Consider the following 19,501-nt stretch of genomic DNA (forward strand, 5'->3'; position numbering starts at 1 on the left):
AACAACATGAGTTTTAATAAAGTTGGTTGACACAGCTTGTAACTCTAGCAGGAAGAGAGCTCGTGCCTCATACCACAACAAGAGGGATCATGTAAGGAGACAAGTGATATTCTTGTACATTGTGTAGTGTCAATTGGTATATACATTTCACATTCTCCACTCTTAATTTCAACAGCTGTCATTACCAACATCGCGTGGAAGAAGGACAAAAACGACCGTCAGCCACATCAGCTGTGTGTGGTTGAATGGCTGAGGGCTCAGCAGGTAAAGAAGTGCTAGCTAGCTAGCTAGCTTAGTTTAGCCAATGTCGCTGGCTAGGCAAGGTACTCAATTGTCTCGCATACCATTTAACTAAATCCTACCCAATAGCGTGAAATCACAAGCTTTACTTTAAGATGTTAAATTGCACTAAATATTCGCCATTTCACCAATAGCCAACGTTAGCTAGCTAACTTGCTTGCTACTAGCCAGCTGTCTGGCACATAAAAACTCAGTCTGTGGCTGTTTCACTGTAGTCCGACCGTATGATTACACTGTTGCATAATGCGTGTAAAATTGAACTTTAGCCTCTTAAAAAAATAACTGAGCTTGGTTAATTGGTTATCTAACTTGCTGCTAACATGTTTAGCTCTATGGCCTTGCATGATAAGGGCCAGCGTGTCAGAGCCTCATAGCTTGACAATGGTTTGACAGTAAAGTCTGTGGCCTATACAGATGGGTACTACTAGCTACATACATTCACCACTTACCTGATAGCTTATGAAAGTCCAACCAGTCCAAAAGTAACTAACAAGTTGTCAGCTGCCATTCATATTCTCTGCATCTTTAGTATGAATGGCAATGTATGGACTATATATTATATGGACTATATATTATATAATGTATGGTCTATATATTATAGGATACATTATAAGATGTACACCTCTTTTCTTCACCTCTTTGATACTGCCACCTAGGGTACTGTATGCCGCCACACACACTTATCAGTATGTTTTTTCCCCCATATTTAGACACACTGGAGCTCAATCCAGATGGGAATTCATTACGACAGAAACGTAACCAGCAGCAGCCCAGGAGGGGTCGGGGCAGAGTAGACCACAACCGTAACTGGAGTGGCCCACCACAACACAACGTCCCACAACCACACTATGGCCCGCCACAGCAGCAAGGCCATTTCCATCAGGGGGTCCAATCACCTTATGTCCATGACAATTCAACTGTCCCTGTGAATTTCCATCCTCCTCCCCACCACAGAGAGGATGTACCAAGAGGGAGAGGAAGAGGGGGTGGAGGAGCCGGTAGAGGAAGAGGGGGAAATGGAGGTGGTGGAGGGGGAGGTTGTCGTGGCTCAGGACGCCAGCCTCCGAAGTGGCAAAGGCCTGTGGGTGACGGTGGCTTACTTGGGGGAAACCATGGAAGTGGTGAGGGGGGCTACGGGCCTGACATAGAAGGGCCAAGTTGGCGTAGAGACTCTGGGCGGGGCGATATAGGGCCTCCCCACGAAGACCACCAGGACACCCGACCTAAGAAGCCCAGGAGGTTCAGCCAAGAGCCCCGGAGAGGAGAACGCGGAGAGAGGAATGCTAGAGGGGCTCATCCTCTGGACAAGCAGGAGAACCAGGAGAACCACTCTACAGGAGGAGGCTGGGAATCTGCTGAGACTAGAGAAGAAAACCTCCCATCGGAAATGGGCGCCAGAGAGCGGAAAGGTGGTAGGGCCGAGGACAGGAACCTCCACGTCGACCCTCATAAGAAATTCCTTGACCCAAAGCGGCGTACGGGGCCGATCAAGCCCCCACCACCCCAGGAGGTGAGGGACTCTGATAGGGGAGCCACGGCCCGAGACAGTCCTGTTCATGACAAACTGGCCCATGGTGCTGAGGAGGAGCCCAGCTGGAGGGGTGGGAGAAACCAGGGGAGACGGACCCCCCTGCAAGACAGAGGACAGAGGAGATCATACCACCAGGACCACAGACCTGGGCAGAACAAGTGGGACGACAAAGTGCCCAAGAGCAAGGAGACACAGACAGGTGAGAGAGGGCCAAGCTCATGTTTGAATTGTGCCTCACAGTCGTATATAAATAATAAATATCACTGCTCTCACTCACTCAATGCACTGTATTTGTTTATTGTGAGAGTGATTATGTACTTGGTGGTATTAAGTTAACCCAATTCCTTCCCTACCCAGGTTGCCTGATAGAGCAGCTGTCTGAGGAGAAGTATGAGTGCATGGTGTGCTGTGATGTCATCAGGCTCATGGCCCCTGTCTGGAGTTGCCAGAGCTGCTACCATGTATTCCACCTCAATTGCGTCAAGAAGTGGGCCAGGTCACCAGCCTCACAGGCAGATGGTAGGCCTCACTGACGGTTCAATCCTGCCCAACAGTACCTCATTGCCAACTCAGGCTCACAGGCAGGGTAGCATTGTTGCCTCTCAGAGGTTACAACACAATAGTCCTCCATAGATGACACAATGCTGCCTCACATAGACAATACAGGAGTGCAAATGCTGCAGGACAGATGGGATGGCACTGCTACATATTGATGATGCTACAATGTCCTTCTGATGGGACCCCATACACAATATGCAGCACCATTTCAACTAATGTGTTCTGATACGTCTATTATACCAACAATGTCAACTTAATTACATGACCATTTCAGCTAATGAGCATGTTTCCCTGCACTTATAATGTTTAATTGTGGACTGTGGAATTTAGAAATGTATTTTAAAATGTTGGACACAGCTTTTCGTTAACTTGATGTTTCTTTAGATTTGGTTTTTGTTGATATACTGTATTTTTGGAATGTAAACTTTGCTCTCATTTTCTCAGAATCGAATGAAGGGTGGCGCTGTCCAGCCTGTCAGAATGTTGTCTTCAAACCCCCAAACTCCTACATGTGCTTTTGTGGTAAGTGATTAGCAATTATCCCAGTCATGCATCACTAACCAGGGCTATTGTGAGCTCTTCACTGTTGTTCCTTAAAACCATTTCAAGTAAAAAGAAATTGAGACTTGACAAAAGGGAATCCGATTTTAGATTGATAATTTTACCTTGATCGTCTTATCTTCAACTGTTCTTTTGTTGCTGCCCATGTGATTGACAGGGAAAGTGACCAATCCGGAGTGGCAGCGCACTGAGATCCCACACAGCTGTGGAGATATGTGTGGGAAGAAGAGGAGTGGAGTGGATTGCAACCACCCCTGTAACATGTATGCCTTCAGCCTATATCCTCTACCGACCACATACAATCACAATCTATGGTTCTGTCACAAAGTGATTTTTCTTCATCATATCCCTTCTGTTTTCTCTCTGCAGCTTGTGTCATCCTGGACCTTGTCCACAGTGTCCTGCCTTCATCAACAAAGCCTGCATCTGTGGAAGAACCAGGTATATTAATATTCTTAAACAATTCTTGAACGATTTCTAATTTTTTGGATTTCAAAAAGCCCACCATATGCTTTTCAATACCGTCATAACATTTCTGCTCCATTATCGATCACACTGCCAAATTAAGCGCTGTTTGTCAATTTACAATGTGTAACAGCGCCACTGCCAGCATGGTTGGAGAAAGAATTACAAGTGTAACTATTAGGGTGCTGTGACCTCAGGTTAGAGAAGGGAGAGAAAAGAAAAAAAGATGACTAGTGCTAATGACTTGGTCCCTAAAAGAAAAGATGCCACTGCTGCTATATGGCAGCATTTAGGGTTCCGACCCGACGATAAAGGAGAGCCTGCAGATTTGGACACGGTTATTTGCAAGATTTGCATGACGGCAGCGATGGGAACACTAATGGGAACTAATCTACACTCACACCTCAAACTGAAACACCCGTTAACAGCTGCACGGAAGGGATATCTGTCTGTGTCAAGTGCTGCTGTCGGGTTCAAACAGCTATTCGCTGACAACGGACAGTTACCATGACGGCATACATGTCATTAACCGTCCACTTTGTCACACCCGACTGAAACCTACAGTCAAAATACAGACTAGCTTTTTCCAGGAAACCACACAGAAAACTACATTGTTGATGTACTCTGCGCGGCACTTGGATGCGAATAAACTCACGGCTATAGGACTGACAATGCTGCTAACCTTGCAGCCGCCATCAGGGCCCTGAATTGGCCATGGCTCAACTGTTTTGGCCACAACCTCAATCTGGTGACAAACGCAATGCAGGACCAGAGGCAACGGACAGACCGGGCCCTCGGATTTTGCCGCGCAATTACCACCACCTTCTCTCACAGCTGGCCCCGAAAGAGAAAGCTCAAAAAGAACCAAGCGGAATTAGGACTCCCATAGCATAGTCTCATAAAGGTAACTAAATCAATATTTTATAGACAAATGATAGCCTGTAGGCTATATGACATAGGACATGAGACAATTTATATTATTACGAATGCAGCGTATGATGCTTCTTATTAAGCTATCATATTATGCTATCCAACTGTTTAGTTTGTCAAGCTGTGATCGGGATGTAAAGTTTAAGTGATTGTTTAGGCTAAATGTCATACGGTATAGCAGTCAACACATACATAATTACGTTTTTCAATGTAGATTAAATATATGGAGCAACGTCGGCTCTGGCCAGCCCCACGCAACGTTATTATTTATTTTTTTTGCGATAATACCGTATACCCCGGTAAAATTTGAGGACAGTATAAAGGTATAATAAAATGTATACCGCCCAACCCTACACTGTATATTTGTATACTTTGGATAAGGCTACAAAATGTGCCCTATCTCACAAACCCCTCACTAGCACATTGAGTCCAACCACTGACTGTAAAATGATTCCTCTTTGTAGTCAGCCCATGCGCTGTGGCCAGGCTACCGCCATCCACTGTGACAAGGCATGTGGTGCTATCATCAACTGTGCAGAACACACCTGTGCCCAGGTGTGCCACAGTGGAATGTGCCAGCCCTGCCAGCTGCAAGTTCAACAGAGTGAGTCCTACATGTCATGTCATATAGTAGAACGTCTGATGAATTTGCCCTCATCACTATGTCAATATGGTATTTGCTACTGTAACAATGCAGTCTCAGGTTTAACTGTTGTTTACTTGCAGCTTGCTACTGTGGTGTGGTATCTCGCGAGGTGGCGTGTGGGACTGATAAAGACAGCTTTGACGGCTTGGGACACTACTCCTGCCAGAAACTGTGTGGAAAGTAAGTTTTAACCAGCAGTACCATATTAATGTGAAACGGTACAATAGTTTGTTCTTGTGTGAACATTGTCTCAGAAGACTAGTCAAATCCTCCTTCTTGCTCCAATGATCTTATTGATGGATTCTCTGGTATTGATCTGTGATGTCTTCCCTCTTCTCTCCTCCTTCAGGATGTTGGAGTGTCAGGCCCACCGATGCCAGCAGGTGTGCCACCCTGGGCTCTGCCAGCCGTGCCCGCGCTCCCCCAGGCTGTTGAGAAGCTGTCCCTGTGGGCAGACAGCCCTGGCCAAGCTGCTGGAGCTGGGCTACCCTGAACGCCGCACCTGCTCGGACCCCATCTCCTCCTGTGGCAAGACCTGCAGCAAGCCCCTGCCCTGTGGATCTAATGGTGAGAAGGACAGAGATTGAGGGTCCATATGCTGCATGTGTTAGAGTGTAATGTGTTTCCTTCCATTATGTCGGTAGGGCACCCACTTAAAGAATATGCTGTCTTTTGATTTTTATAGAAATGTTTGACATCAGCTACCCTGAAGGCTGCGTTGGGGCTTATTGGCTGGCCTACCCTACCTCCTAGACTTTAAGATTGATAATGAAAAGTACTGTATAAATGTCATTATTATGCATTATTATTGTTGTTATAGGAGGAACACTGAAGTGTTGGAGGTTATTTTGTCTTTCTGTTTCTCTCTGTGGTAAAGAGCAGTATTGACGGGGCGCTTGATGGCGTAGCACACTAATGCACATGCCACGTAATCGCAAGGTTCCTGGTTCGATTCCGACCCTCGACATATCTTGCATGTCATCCCTCCTCTCTCTCACCCATCCTTCCTGTTAATCTCTACTGTCTGTATCCCAATAAAGCAGAAATGCCCTAAAAACATATTTATATATATTTTTTTTTTAAAAAGGGCAGTATTGACCTGTCCCTGTCATTCCAGACACCATCCACATCTGTGAGAAGCTGTGTCATGAGGGCAGCTGTGGACCCTGCTCCCTCACCTCCAACATCAGATGCAGATGTGGCTCCAAGACCAAGGTGTGCCTACTACACCTATACTTACTACCAGTATCAATTGTACAGTTAGGCCTACTTGGTGAGATTGCACTATTTTGCTTATGCAAAATGTCATTGCAGTAGGTGGAGACGGAATTTTGTTATGCTAATGATCAACGATAAACCTCTCCCTCTCTCTCTTACATTCTTTGTCTTTCTTTCTTTCTCTCTGATTTCAGGAGGTTCCCTGTGCTATAATCCAGAATGAAAGTGAGATTTTGATATTTTCAGAGGAGTTGGCACTGTAGATCTTCATAAAGGTTGAATAATGTTTGTCACCTCTTATGTTGAGCCTGAAGTAGCAAAATGTTTTTGCACTTTTTTATTTTGTTTGTCTTTCCTCCCAATCCTAGGTGAACTAGTTTTTACTTGTGAGAAGCGCTGCAACAAGAAGCGCTCCTGTGGCCGACACAAATGTGGAGAGCTGTGCTGTGTGGTGAGTAACAGAAAGGCATGTGGTCTGAAGGCTGAAAAGGTCTTTTTCTGAAAAGTCACTTTGTTACGCTCTAATATACTTTTGCATTTCATTGACTTTTCAAAAATGTAATACAGACAGGCTACATATGAATTATTATTATTTTTTTTATATATATATATCTTTTTACAAGTTGTCAGCAGTTAGATAACTTTTTTAACTTCTTAATATAAAACAAACTACCTCCTGACTGCTACCTCACCCTGGCTCTATGCTAAGAACAATCACCTCAGGTATCTGTGATCAGGACTGAGCTTACTACACATGAATTCTGCCTCTCACAAGATTGAAATGTAAAAGTTGTACATTGCCTGCAGACTTTTACATCTCAAACGTGCGTGCGTGCGTTTAGTTGAATAAATTTAGGACCATCACTTTTTTCCACCGTCCAGCTCTGCCCTCTATTTAACTGCCATCACCCTAGCATATGTTGCTTCCTCCTCCTCTAGGGCACAGAACACAAGTGTTCTCTGATCTGTGGCTACAAGCTCAACTGTGGCCTCCACCGTTGCCAAGAGCCCTGTCACCGTGGAAACTGCGAACCCTGCTGGCAAACCAGTGAGTCCCAGAGTTGGTTGTGCCAGTCCCAGTTGCCATCCCCAGCACAGATGTTTACACTGGTGGCATCTGTTCAGATGATCCTGATGACGAGCCTTGAAACGGATTCTGGCTGTCATTTAACCAGGCCTTTCAATAATTTATTGTTACAGTACCTGCCTTACTCCAGTCTAGTCTAAACTATTTCCTAGTGGCCAACATAATGGACTGTCAAGTTATTTGCTATGTGATGGTATTGTACCTCTTGCCATACTTGCAAACTAGTATCCCAGTCATAGCCTATGGCTCCTATGTCCCTATCCTTGTTAATCCATGCTTGTTTCCTGTGTGTAGGTTTTGATGAGTTGACGTGCCACTGTGGGCTGAGTGTCTTGTACCCACCCATCGCCTGTGGCACCAAGCCCCCAGAGTGTAAGAACCTGTGTGACCGTAGGCACGAATGTGACCACCCAGGTAAAAACAACAAAAAAACATCCCTGGCCTCATAGTGTATGACAATAAGGGCTACTGCCTCTCCGTTCAGTTTATACTTAATCGAAATATGTTATTATAATTTATCAATAAGACGAAGGAAGAAGACTGCAATCTGTTTTTGCCTATTTTTATTGACAGTGTTCTAATGTTTATTTCTTTGTCATCTCCTACTGTCTTGTGCTCATCATTAGTATTCCACAACTGCCACAGTGAAGAGAAATGTCCACCTTGCACATACCTCACTCAGAAATGGTGCATGGGAAAGCACGAGGTAACTCAGCCTCCCATCCAAAAAACTGTGATATCTTTAATCATCAAAAGATACCAGGATTGTCAAAGATTCACAATCCATCAGTTTTACTAAAGCCATCCTCTCTCATCCACAGCAAAGGAGTAACATCCCGTGCCACCTGCAGGACATCTCGTGTGGCCTGACCTGTAACAAGATGCTAGTGTGTGACCTCCACCGATGCCGCCGCATCTGCCACCGGGGCGAGTGCCTGGCAGAGGGGCTCTGCCGCCAGCCCTGCGTGCTGCCCCGCCATGACTGTGGCCACCCCTGCTCTGCCCCCTGCCACAAGGGCACCAGCTGCCCACGCAACACCTGTCCTGCCAAGGTACAGCTGGCTTCGTTTGTGTGCATAAGAGAATAGTCTGTTTTCTTAAAAAAAAAAAGGGGAAAAAAAAGAGAATAGCTACGGAATATCCAGATGGGCTTAAACCTGGATATGTTGTGATAATAAATTCCGAAAGTGCTTATAGTCCTAATGCCACCCTAAAGGCAGAAAAGGTACTTCTTTGTCTATGAGCTAGGCAGCGGTCATTTTCATTTTTGGGCTCATTATTTACATGCATTTATGTACATTCATATTATGTCGTCTAAAACTTCTGAAAAATGTCTGTTTAAGAGAGATTCATGTTTAAAGTTATGATTTTTTCATAATTTTGGTAACATCTGGGTAACTTAATCGTGTCCTTGGTAACTTACGTTATTTTATTATAGTACTGTAATTAAATAGGTGGAGAATGTGATCACTTGTTTCTTTGTAGAAAGTGCCTCTTGCAAAATAGCAAAAATGTCTGCAGACGTTCTTAAAATATATGAAAGTGGAGTTAATGTGTTGCTCAGTAAAATTATTATTTGCATGTTAAGGCATAACATATATTTGTTGTTCCTGCCAATACACAATGGAAATTCATTAATCCCTTTTTTTCAACACCCTTGAGCCAGTTGAGCATTGCTGCTTCCATTTACTCCCCAGGCAAATTATGCAAGGAGGTGATATATATTCCCGTAGCTTTTTCCTATTTTGTAAGGAGCTGTTTCATTGTTTCAACCATAGCCAAATGATATAACTATCAATGTCCTGCCGTGATTGTCACAGCTTGTAACCAGGTGTAACATAGCAACATAGAATGCTCTTAAGGAAAATTTGGTCTGTTGACCAATTGAAAAAAAAACATAACTTTAAACATGAATATCTCTTAAACATGCAACTTTCAGAAGTCTATGTGAATGAACATAAATGAGCCCAAGAATGTCCTCTGCCTAGAGGCAACACGATAGGAGAGGGTGGCTTTTGGACTGCAAGTCATATGGGTCAGATGTGGAGGGAGTGGGCACAGGGTAATGCTGGACTTATTACCCAAAAATAACATTCAATTTCCATGTGTGTTCTACAGGTGGCACTACAGTGTGACTGCGGCCGGAGAAAGGAAACAGTGGTCTGCACTGAGGCAGTTAGCTCATATCAGAGGTGTGTGTGTGTGTGTGTGTGTGTTTCAGTATCAGACAGACCAGCATTTATTTGCTAAAATCTGTAATGAAACTTGGCTATTGTAAGTGACAGGAGATTGTTGGGGACTGCATTTATTGGAAGTTAGTGTAGGCTATATCCCCTCTGGAGAGAATGGATTATTCACTGTAGTGGGTCAAATAAATGCTGTGTTGCTGTGAAAATGTTTTATTTATAATGATATGGTATACATCATGCAAGTTATACATCTAATGTTATATAATCTGTCTAATATATAATATATCTATTATATCTATATCTATAGATATAATATCCATGGCCAGGGGAATACTATATTTAGGGGGCCTTGATATGAAACATTTTGGGAACCTCTGCTTCATATAACAACCCATGTTTTTTGTATCTGCTGTAGGTATGCAGCCATTGCCATGGCTAGTAAGCTGTCAGACATGCAGCTGGGTGACTCTGTAGACATCGGCCAGTTCATCACTAAGAAGGAGCTGAAACAGACCAGGTAACATAGGACGAACTAACTCACTGTTAGAAAACTAAATGTTACTGTAAATCCCCTTATACAAAATACAAGTGTGCTTTTTCCATCACATTTCAGTAATCATTCGTGGAATGATCAAATCCTGTCCTGTAATATGTGTGTTGTGTGTCAGTTTGGAGTGTGACCAGGAATGTGCAGCGCTGGAGAGGAACAGGCGCTTGGCCGAGGCCCTGCAGATTGACCCGTCTGTGGACCCCTTTAACGTCCGTTCCACCTCCAAGTACAGTGACAGCCTCAAAGACGACGCCAGGTTGGTTAATGATGGGTTTTAATTTCCAGTTTTTGTCAGAGACCAAAGCATGCAGTTAAAACCCATCACTTTGCTCACCACACCGTCTTATTGTGCATGTTGTCATAGTGGTTATCTTGACTATATGAATGCTGTTTGACCAGTGCCAAGTTAGTGGATATTAATCTTCTCCACAATGTCATGGTCTTATTTCAGAAAAGATCTCAAGTTTGTCAGTGAAGTGGAGGAAGAGATCAAGAATCTGGTTGAGCTTGCAAATAAGGTAAGGGACCAGGACACATCTTAATATAGAATTCCAATTTAGAGTCCCATTTAATATATTAGCCATTGATATTTGCAGACCAAGGATGGGTTTCCACTATCAGCTTGCCAGAGTGCTTGTGCATGGAGCCTGAATTTGGCTAATGTGTGGCTAGCATGTGCTCTCTTTGCTATAGAGTGTTGGACCGGCTGTATGCAATACGGCTTGCTGAAATAAGCATGCAGGCTTGATACAACTTTGAATGTCTTTGGGGATTATGATGGGTGTCCCACTGTTAATGTTAGCAAATGATCTTGTTTGATAGTTTTTTGAAACTATCTGACTGGTTCTGTGTGGAACACTTGTCCAGGGAAAACAGCCAAAGAGGAGCCACTGCTTCCCTCCCATGAACAGAGAGCACAGGAAGATCATCCACGAGCTGTCCGAGGTCTACAACGTAGAGAGTGTTAGCTACGACAGCGAGCCCAAACGCAACGTGATCATCACTGCCAGCAGGTACAGTAACACTTACACAGGAAGTCTTCTCTTTGTAACTCAAGTTAAAGGCACTCTAACATCCTAACTTGGAACTGATCCAGCCAGTGGAGACACATTCGCAATACCTCAAACAAATCCCCTCATTCCCCAAACAAAACTCAGACAAGGCTCTAGGCTGACTAGTAAAAGTCATCAGAAGACATGTTACCAAGTTATTTGCACACAGTCATCCGTTGCTTAGGTCTGCTTTCAGCACTGAGAAATGCTTGCGGCTCCCAGACTTTTGGTAGCCAATGAGCCGCACACACAAGTCGCAGGTTACATGCCCATAGCAAGTGGTAGACGCCAGAAACGTCCCTAACATTTTGGAAAAGCAAATACAGACAGAAGGGCAGGTGCATGATTAATGATTCAGAATGCTTATTTTGTGATTCAGCATGCTTATATGATTTGCACCTTTACTGGAGGTAAATTTCATATCTGGATTTTACCTGAACTTTCAAAATAATGTAAGTAATACTCTATGAAAGTAAAATTAACTGTAAACATTCAGCTAAACAGTCAAACAGCCAGTCCGGAGACCAGTACTGCCTGTCTCCAAAAATTACGCGTGTCTGCAGTTATGTTTTCATTCAGCAGTTCATGATGTATGGACTTTCGTAGAATATTGTATGCAAGTGTAATTGCTGTTGTAAATGTAAATGCTGCTTATGCGACATTATCAGCTGCACTAATTCCGTGTGAACGTGTCTGCTGTTATATAAATTAGGAACAACTTGGGCAGCGAAGAGCATTACCTCTGTCAGTGAGAAGATGTGTGCTGTAACTCTTTGCTTCTGCTGTGTCCAGGGGAAAGTCTTCCTGTCCCAACTCCACCCTGACTGCTCTGATCGAGAGAGAGACCTCTACCAGGGCTCCTCCCCCTATCGCCCATATCAAACAGCATAGCAGCAAGTAAGCCCTGTGTCTATACACACTTTATTCTTGTACATACACTTCTATGTAAACCCTCTCATTCGGTTCTCAAACAGCAGATTACCATCTGCTCTGAGGTTCATCTCCAGGGATAGTTGTCACACCCACCATTTTACCTCACATCATTGTTCTTTATGGCGACCTAAGGTGTCCAGAATTGAATAATTTCCCAGAATTGGGGAAAAACTGCTGTTAGCTACTGTGCTCCTCAGACATGGAATGATCTTCAGGATAGACTGAGGTTGGAGTCCCTTACACTAGTTTTAAGTCCTTGGTTAGGGACCAGCTCACAGACACATGCTCTTGTCTTTTGTTGTTTTTTTAAGGTGTTGTTTTGTGATCATGTTTGTATTGTAAACAGGGCACACTTTGGCCTCAGTGTGTCACCCTGGATTTAATTAAATTCAACACACAAATGAACAGTGTCCATTCCAGGACATTGGGTGTTCTACAGTGTTATGCCTGATGCTTGGACTAGCGGGAGTGATTAAGCTTTGCTAACAAAGCCAAAGAGGTTGGAAGCAGGAAAGAGAGCAGCTTGTGGTTTGGGAATTGATCCCAGCTGAATTTGACCAGACTCCAGAAAATCAAAAGCCTCAAGTCTCTAAATAACATTGTTTTTTATCAATTTCCAAAAAAACATTTTGCTTTTACCATATATCTTACCACCCGTGACTTTTTTTTGCACATGCTCTATCTGGTTCACAGGCTCACAAAATGCCCCGATAACTTGTTATTAGCTACAGCTAGTTATAGTAACTGATTCTGATTTGTTACCAGGACTGACAGCGGGAGCAGCTGGTCGAAGGCGGTCAAAGAAGAGCCTGTGATTGACTACTTTGATGTCCAGGATTGATAAGAGGCCAAGAATGAGGAAACCTCATGATCTGATAATCAAAACAAAATTAAAGAATGTGTCTGCAAAATGGTCAGAAATGTGATACCATCTCTCCTCCTTTTAATTTGTGTTGTTTATCTCTAAGGCAGACAAATGATCACTACACTATTCTTTAAGGTTTAAAACCTAATAAAAGATTATGTTTGAAAATGTGCCTGGAGCGTCATTGTTCAGTGGCATTCAGAGAAGTGCTTCCCGCAAATGGTGACTCTAGACTATCCAGGCTTAGCCATTTTCATGAGGTCACAAAGCAATGTACTGTGTACATATACCTCCTTGATTTGAATAAAGTTATATACTATGGCAATATTGATATTTGACTTATTGGCACAATAGCATGCTCAGCATTGACTCATACACAATGAGCAATGAGGATAACCAGATTTAGGAGAACACACAGCACCAACACTGTAGATGGGGAAATGAGGATCCATTTCTGTGTCCTGAATCAATGCTCTTTCCCTAGAGACTTTCTCAGACTCATCAGTATTTCGTCAAATGCTGGTGTGTTCTCATGGCCTTGAGGTGCTGTGTGACAGGATTAAGATGCCAACGTAGTACCCTCTTGGCTTTGGGGTCCACAGGAGGGGTCGGATACCACTGGCCATCAGGAAGACAGCCATATACATGTCAAACTCAGAAACTGCTTTGATCCATGTTGGCAGGTAGTTCACACCAGTGCAGGGGTTGATCTCAATGAGCTTGGGCCCACACTCTGTTAGCTTTATGTCTACGTTGTAAACCCCATTCTCAAGGCCACAGTGGAGGCAGCATCATGTGATTTGCTTAATCTAAGTAAGTGTAGCCACCAGCCTCAAAGGTCACAGCCTTGTGGACATGCGGGGAGGACAGGCCTGGGTCACCCTGTGAAGGAGACTTGGACACCCAGGAGGGGCATGTGTCCTGTGCGGAGGGTTAAGGAGCACTAGAACAGTCAAAATAGTGGCCGTCATATCTACACCACATACCAACTAGTAAGTAATTAAATTATCCCATCCATGTCGAAAGCATCACTTATTCAGAATGTATACCAACCCAAAGGGTATAAGGGCAAAATGCTACTGTGAAAATATAATAAATTGTCCTGTAAATCATCTAAAAATATCAGTATGGAATGAATATATACAGTGCCTTCAGTAAGTATTCATCCTCCAGGACTTTTTCCACATTTTGTTACAACCTGTCTTTAACATTTTTTTTTAAACAATTGTATTTAATTGATTTTTTTTGTACTGATCTACACAAAATACCCTATAATGTCAAAGTGAAAATTATATTTTAAAAATGTTTACTAATTAATTAAAAATTAAAAGCTGTGTGAATAAGTATTGCTATGGCACTCCTAAAATTTGCTAAAATGCAAAAATGGCTTCAACAAATCACTCAATACATTGAATTGAGTCCATGTGAATGCAAGGATAATAGTTCATGTGATTTCGGATTTAATATCTTTGTTGTCCCCCACAATGAAATCGGGGAGGGGACTATGATTCAGTCTATATACCTTAGTATGTCACAAAATTCTGTCTGTTTGTATGTCACATGCTTTATCTCCAACACCACTGGAACAATTTTGACAAAACTATGGTGAAAGACGCGTCTTGCCATAGAGATTGTTTAGGAGTTTGGGGTGATTCATCATAAACAAAGTCATGATAGGTTGCAAAATGGAGAGCTAGTAGCTTAATGCAGTAGGCCTATAGCCTTATGAATTTGGTAATATCATTTTGAGAAATCGCAAACTGTAAGAAACAAAAATGATAATGAATACTAGAATATTAGAAAACTAGAAAAAGAAGTTCCAAAAGAAGCGTTGTGAGCTTGCAAAGTTTTATTTTCATAGTGGAAAAGGTTTAAAGACGTTTCGATAGATAGATAGATAGATTTGCTGGGTAGTTGAAAGAAAGTAAGATAGTCTTATTATGGTAGCGGATAAAGTTAAGAGATTGTTTGGTTGGTTGGATGGATAAAATGTTAGATAGATAGATAGATAGATAGATAGATAGGATAGATTTGTTGAGATGAGAGACTGCAAAATAAAATGATATTTAAAAAGTAAATTGAAATCATTAATGCTTCAGTTGATCAGGCAGATAATTCCAAGAAATGGCAAGGCAGTTACTTCAACAATCTAATTGTCCTTACTTTGGTTGTTATCGACTCAGTGGCTTTGTGGTTTGAGTGTTACTGCTGAGATTGCAAGGTTGAGGGTTTGATCCCTGGTTTAGTCATACAACAGACAAAAAAAATGGCACCTGATTCCACTCAGAATTGAGGAGATGTAATGAGGGTGACAGACTAGTGTCAAGACCAGGATGTGTACTTGTACATCACTCTGCCTCATGCTACAGAAAAAGGATAGACTCCAGCCCTGGGGTTGTGTGGTTACTTTGCTAATTTTTGCACATGCTTGTGGTTGTTTGTAGTGATGGGCAAATGAAGCTTTTGTGAAGCACTGAACCACTTGAGCCAATTGTTTCGAAAATGGGTTCATTACTCGAAGCTTCAGTTACAGTGACCTCTCCTGGCGAAGTGCAAGGCTGCAGTCAAATTAGGCAGGCTAGTTGGTGGACAGGAGGCTTTTAATTACACGCACGCACGCACGAACACACACACACACACACACACACACCTCAATGAGCAGTGTTGGAGAAACTACTTTACTTTTGTAGAAAAGATCCTTTGTTCTGAAGCATCTTTGCTTTGATCACCCTTGGATTTAAAGTATTGTAACGACCCTGTGAAAGGCCCGTTAGCAATTCCGCCAAGGGAGTTATCGCTCTTGGTGTTGTGGCTAGCGCGGCCGGTTTGTAAGCGAAAGATTGCGAGTTCGATACCCGCTTAAGGCAAGCTGCTCTACCCAGGCCGTTCGCTACAGTATCTTTGCTTTGATTAAATTCTTTGATGCACACACACACTAAGACTGAATATCATGTTCTATTTACAAATAAAGATTGAGAATGTGTGTATTGTGTTATTGAGGAGAGAGTGCTGGGGAAAATATGGCATAGGTTGGGTGTGTTTGTGTAACTATGGCAGGGGGTGATTATGTGGGATGGGGAACACTCAAAGATTACAAGAAGAACACTCAGAGAATACAAACGCAATACCAACAACTCAACAGCAACAACGCACCTACTACGACAATCCACAAATTGTGCATTGTTTAGAGCGGTTATAAAGTGTTGAGGCACTCAAATTCAAAACTGTCGCAACCTATCACCTGTCAGAATCGAGACGAGGCAGTGCCAGTGAATCACCTGATTGGACCGCGAACCAGTCAGGTGATTCATTCAGGCAACGAAGCAGTTGCTGCTTCGGACGTCATATGTCACGTGATTTTTTTCGCACCAAAGCAAGCTTTGAAGCAGTGCTTCGATAAAATTGTTGGTCAGTGTTTGAAGCACGTATCGAAGCTTCAGTGTCAAACTGCCATCACTAGTTGTTTGCATTATTCACTGGTCCATGAATGATATTGCATTTGTTTTTCTCTCCAGATAGAGCTGTACCTGTCACTCAGCCAGCATACAGAACAGACACACAGCAGCCAGTATGTCTGGAAATAACCTGCCAGAGGGCTACACCTCTCTACAGAGGATTCTCCTTGAGCTTGGGCTCCACAAGATCAGGGGTCGCACCCCCAGGGGAATAATTACCAAGGGGAAAACAGTGTTTACAAGTAAAAAATAAATAATGTTGAAGGGCAATTAATGTGACTTTCTTTGTGTCCAAAGACAATATTCAATATCAAAATAATTGATATACATTTCTACATGCACGCCTCTTGTTGGTACCACTTAAATTAATCACAAAGCATGATACATTTTTGCAGTTTTGGAAAATATCATACTGGGTGACTGTCCGAGATTGAATTTGAACAACAAATGTGCTCTGAGAGAGTTTATTTCACATCACAACCGTAAATGATTAATGTTGGCATACATGTGCATTGATATGCTACCATATAAAAACATATTGGGCAAATATTGAATTATGAAAATATTATTTCATTCTAAATACTAAAAAAAGCTAACAGAGTGTGGGCCCAAGTTCATTGAGATCAACCCCTGCACTGGTGTGAACTACCTGCCAACATGGATCAAAGCAGTTTATGAGTTTGACATGTATATGGCTGTCTTCCTGATGGCCAGTGGTATCTGACCCCTCCTGTGGACCCCAAAGTCAAGAGGGTACTACGTTGGCATCTCCAGTCCTGTCACACAGCACCTCAAGGCCATGAAGGACACAACAGCATTTGACAAATTACTGACGAGTCTGAGAGAGACTGAGTTGGTCCATCCCTCCATGATAACTGACAACTTGGATCCAACTTTAATCACATCCAACTTTAATCACAAGAAAGAAGAAACTTTCCAAAGGGTTTTGATCACCTCTAAGATGCTTGGGCTGGATACAGAAGAGAATCCTGTCAAACACTTGAATCCTCTCATGTAGTTTAGCAAGTATATATCATAACTAACAGGTTGAAAGATGTTATAAGTGGAGGATGTGGAGATTAAACAAATAGATATATGTGACCTGCATTACATGTGACACCGCCTTTGTTGAGAACTGACAGAAATAAAATATGATTTTAATGCATGGAACAGTCTTTGTATTCTCTTCTCCATGAACATTGAAGTAACAAGAGAAAAACTCTTTGTACTTGTCTTGGAATAATCTACTGCACTTTACCAATTACATGTGCAGTATAATTGATTGAACAATGAGAGGCATTCTAAGGTGTAAAGTAGGCCAATCCTTGTGTTTTAGCTCTTTTTGTAGTTCTGCATGCATGATGACTACATCTGTAGGCATTTTATATATTTGTAATGTAATGACCAGGTGCTGTTAGATCAGTATTCTTCTTCCTGAACTTTGCGTCTCTTCACATAGCCTTTTGTGTAATTTAGCTTTGGAAAATGCGCACTTCTCACAAATGCTTTTTATCATGGATAATCTTCTCAATAAGTAGCCAAGGCTAAATACCCTTTGTGAAATATTTCAGTGGGCAGTGTTAACGGTTCATGGGGTAATTTGATGACACTCCCTGCCAGTCGCAATTTGTCATTATAGCCAGTCTCCAGCAGAGCCCGCGCCTGCGCCTCTTTAACAGAATTGAGCTTCACCAACCTGGCTTCATCCCCGAGACTCACCGTCCCCCTGAGCCAGCAGTCGCCGATGTACCAGTCTACCTAATGGGGGAGTGATAGAGCGTCGCTATTGGAAGCCGTGAAGAAGTTCAGGAGTGAGCAGCGGACAGATCAGCAGGAACAGTAACAGTTGCTGCCTCGAGTGATTAGATTGAATTGCAGTAATGGAGAGAAAGGTAAGAGTTGTGCGGCAACACAAGGCTTTTTTTATTGTCCTGACATCCGTTGCTTGTATGGCAATGCTCACCCCTGCATAGTGAATAATTTCGTTTCCACCATTAGAACTCTATTCTGCACTGCCCTGCCCACGGCATCTGAAGGCGCATTGCCAGCCGGATTAGTGCGCACGGGAGTTTTTCGACTGGGTCTAGTTTATTGTGTATCTAAAGATGTAATCATGAATTGTTGACGCAAAAGGGATTTTTTTTTGCTTATTATATAAAACAGCAATGTATGTTATTTTCTATTGATAAATATATAACTATCCCACTGTGTTTTAAGCCTTTGGTTGAGCATAATTGTGTATGTATGGTTGTCTGCATCATCATCATACAGTACAGTATACAATAGTTGCACCACCACCTCACCCTTCCCCTCTACCTCCACCCCTCCCGTTTTCCAGCCGCCGCAGACACGGGCTGCTTGTTAACCTTGACTGGTGTGAGAAACAGACACTTGAGGAGTAATAAGAGGGATGCACTGTTTGCTTGAGACCGGAGAGAGTAGACAGCAGCACTCCCTTTCTCTCTTTGACGCATGTGGAGCAATAATCAGCATGTGAAATGTTCCCCTCAGCTGTATACTCTCTCTACGAATTAAATGAAATTGCCATCGTCATTATTTGTTGTGTTTTACAAATTCAGACTTTTGATACATAGAGAGCAGCAATTGAATTAGTGTAGTGTAACGTTGCACTCTCTCTGATCGCATGGACTGGTTGTGTGCACTGTAATCCATTTACAAGAACAACAACTAGACTTTTTAGTACTGAACAACATGTTAGAAGTGTGTTTTTACTGTGTACTTTTTATGTAATTAAACTAAGATTAACACTGTCCTTAAACTTACAGGTATAATGCATTATTAGTAATCATATTAGAGTAAGGAGGCCTCATAGGCTAATGTGTAATTAATCAATTAATGTTATGTCTGTTATGAAAATGTCTCAGCTGACTCAAAATAGCTGATAGCTCAAGATCATTGTGAGGTTGTTATGTTATTGTAATACAGTCATATATGCTTATTACATGACTCACGATGCATTATAACTGCTTATACATTATAAGACTCTCACAATGCATTATGACTGCTAATGCATTATACATCAAGTGTTACAAAGCTAAGAATGTCACATGCTACATGCATCATTGTTAAATATACTTAAAGGTTGGTAGTATTGCCTCAACATGGCATTTGTTTCTTTACTCTGCAGTCTGGATAGTTTT

At 42.5% G+C, this 19,501-nt stretch overlaps 1 protein-coding gene across 2 annotated transcripts; it reads left to right on the top strand.

The window, feature by feature from the left end:
* The first annotated feature begins 36 nt into the window (after positions 1-36).
* Positions 37-13,173, top strand: nfx1 (nuclear transcription factor, X-box binding 1). 2 transcript variants are annotated; one of them, XM_083673329.1, is made up of 24 exons: positions 37-91; positions 176-264; positions 1,011-2,030; positions 2,189-2,350; positions 2,834-2,911; positions 3,108-3,213; positions 3,320-3,391; positions 4,810-4,949; positions 5,072-5,171; positions 5,341-5,558; positions 6,109-6,206; positions 6,404-6,434; positions 6,578-6,660; positions 7,149-7,257; positions 7,591-7,710; positions 7,923-8,002; positions 8,118-8,348; positions 9,415-9,488; positions 9,901-10,002; positions 10,154-10,291; positions 10,487-10,553; positions 10,903-11,048; positions 11,880-11,984; positions 12,786-13,173. In XM_083673329.1, the coding sequence occupies exons 2-24, from the start codon at positions 246-248 to the stop codon at positions 12,859-12,861; spliced, it is 3,375 nt and encodes a 1,124-aa protein (XP_083529455.1). In that variant the 5' UTR covers positions 37-91; positions 176-245; the 3' UTR covers positions 12,862-13,173. The 2 variants fall into 2 exon arrangements, with proteins under 2 accessions (XP_083529455.1, XP_083529456.1); XM_083673330.1 differs by lacking the exons at positions 11,880-11,984; positions 12,786-13,173 and having other exon boundaries at positions 10,858-10,980.
* The last annotated feature ends 6,328 nt before the right edge of the window (positions 13,174-19,501 follow it).

The sequence above is a fragment of the Argentina silus genome, assembly GCF_951799395.1.
Source record: "Argentina silus genome assembly, chromosome: 1".
NCBI lineage: Eukaryota > Metazoa > Chordata > Actinopteri > Argentiniformes > Argentinidae > Argentina > Argentina silus.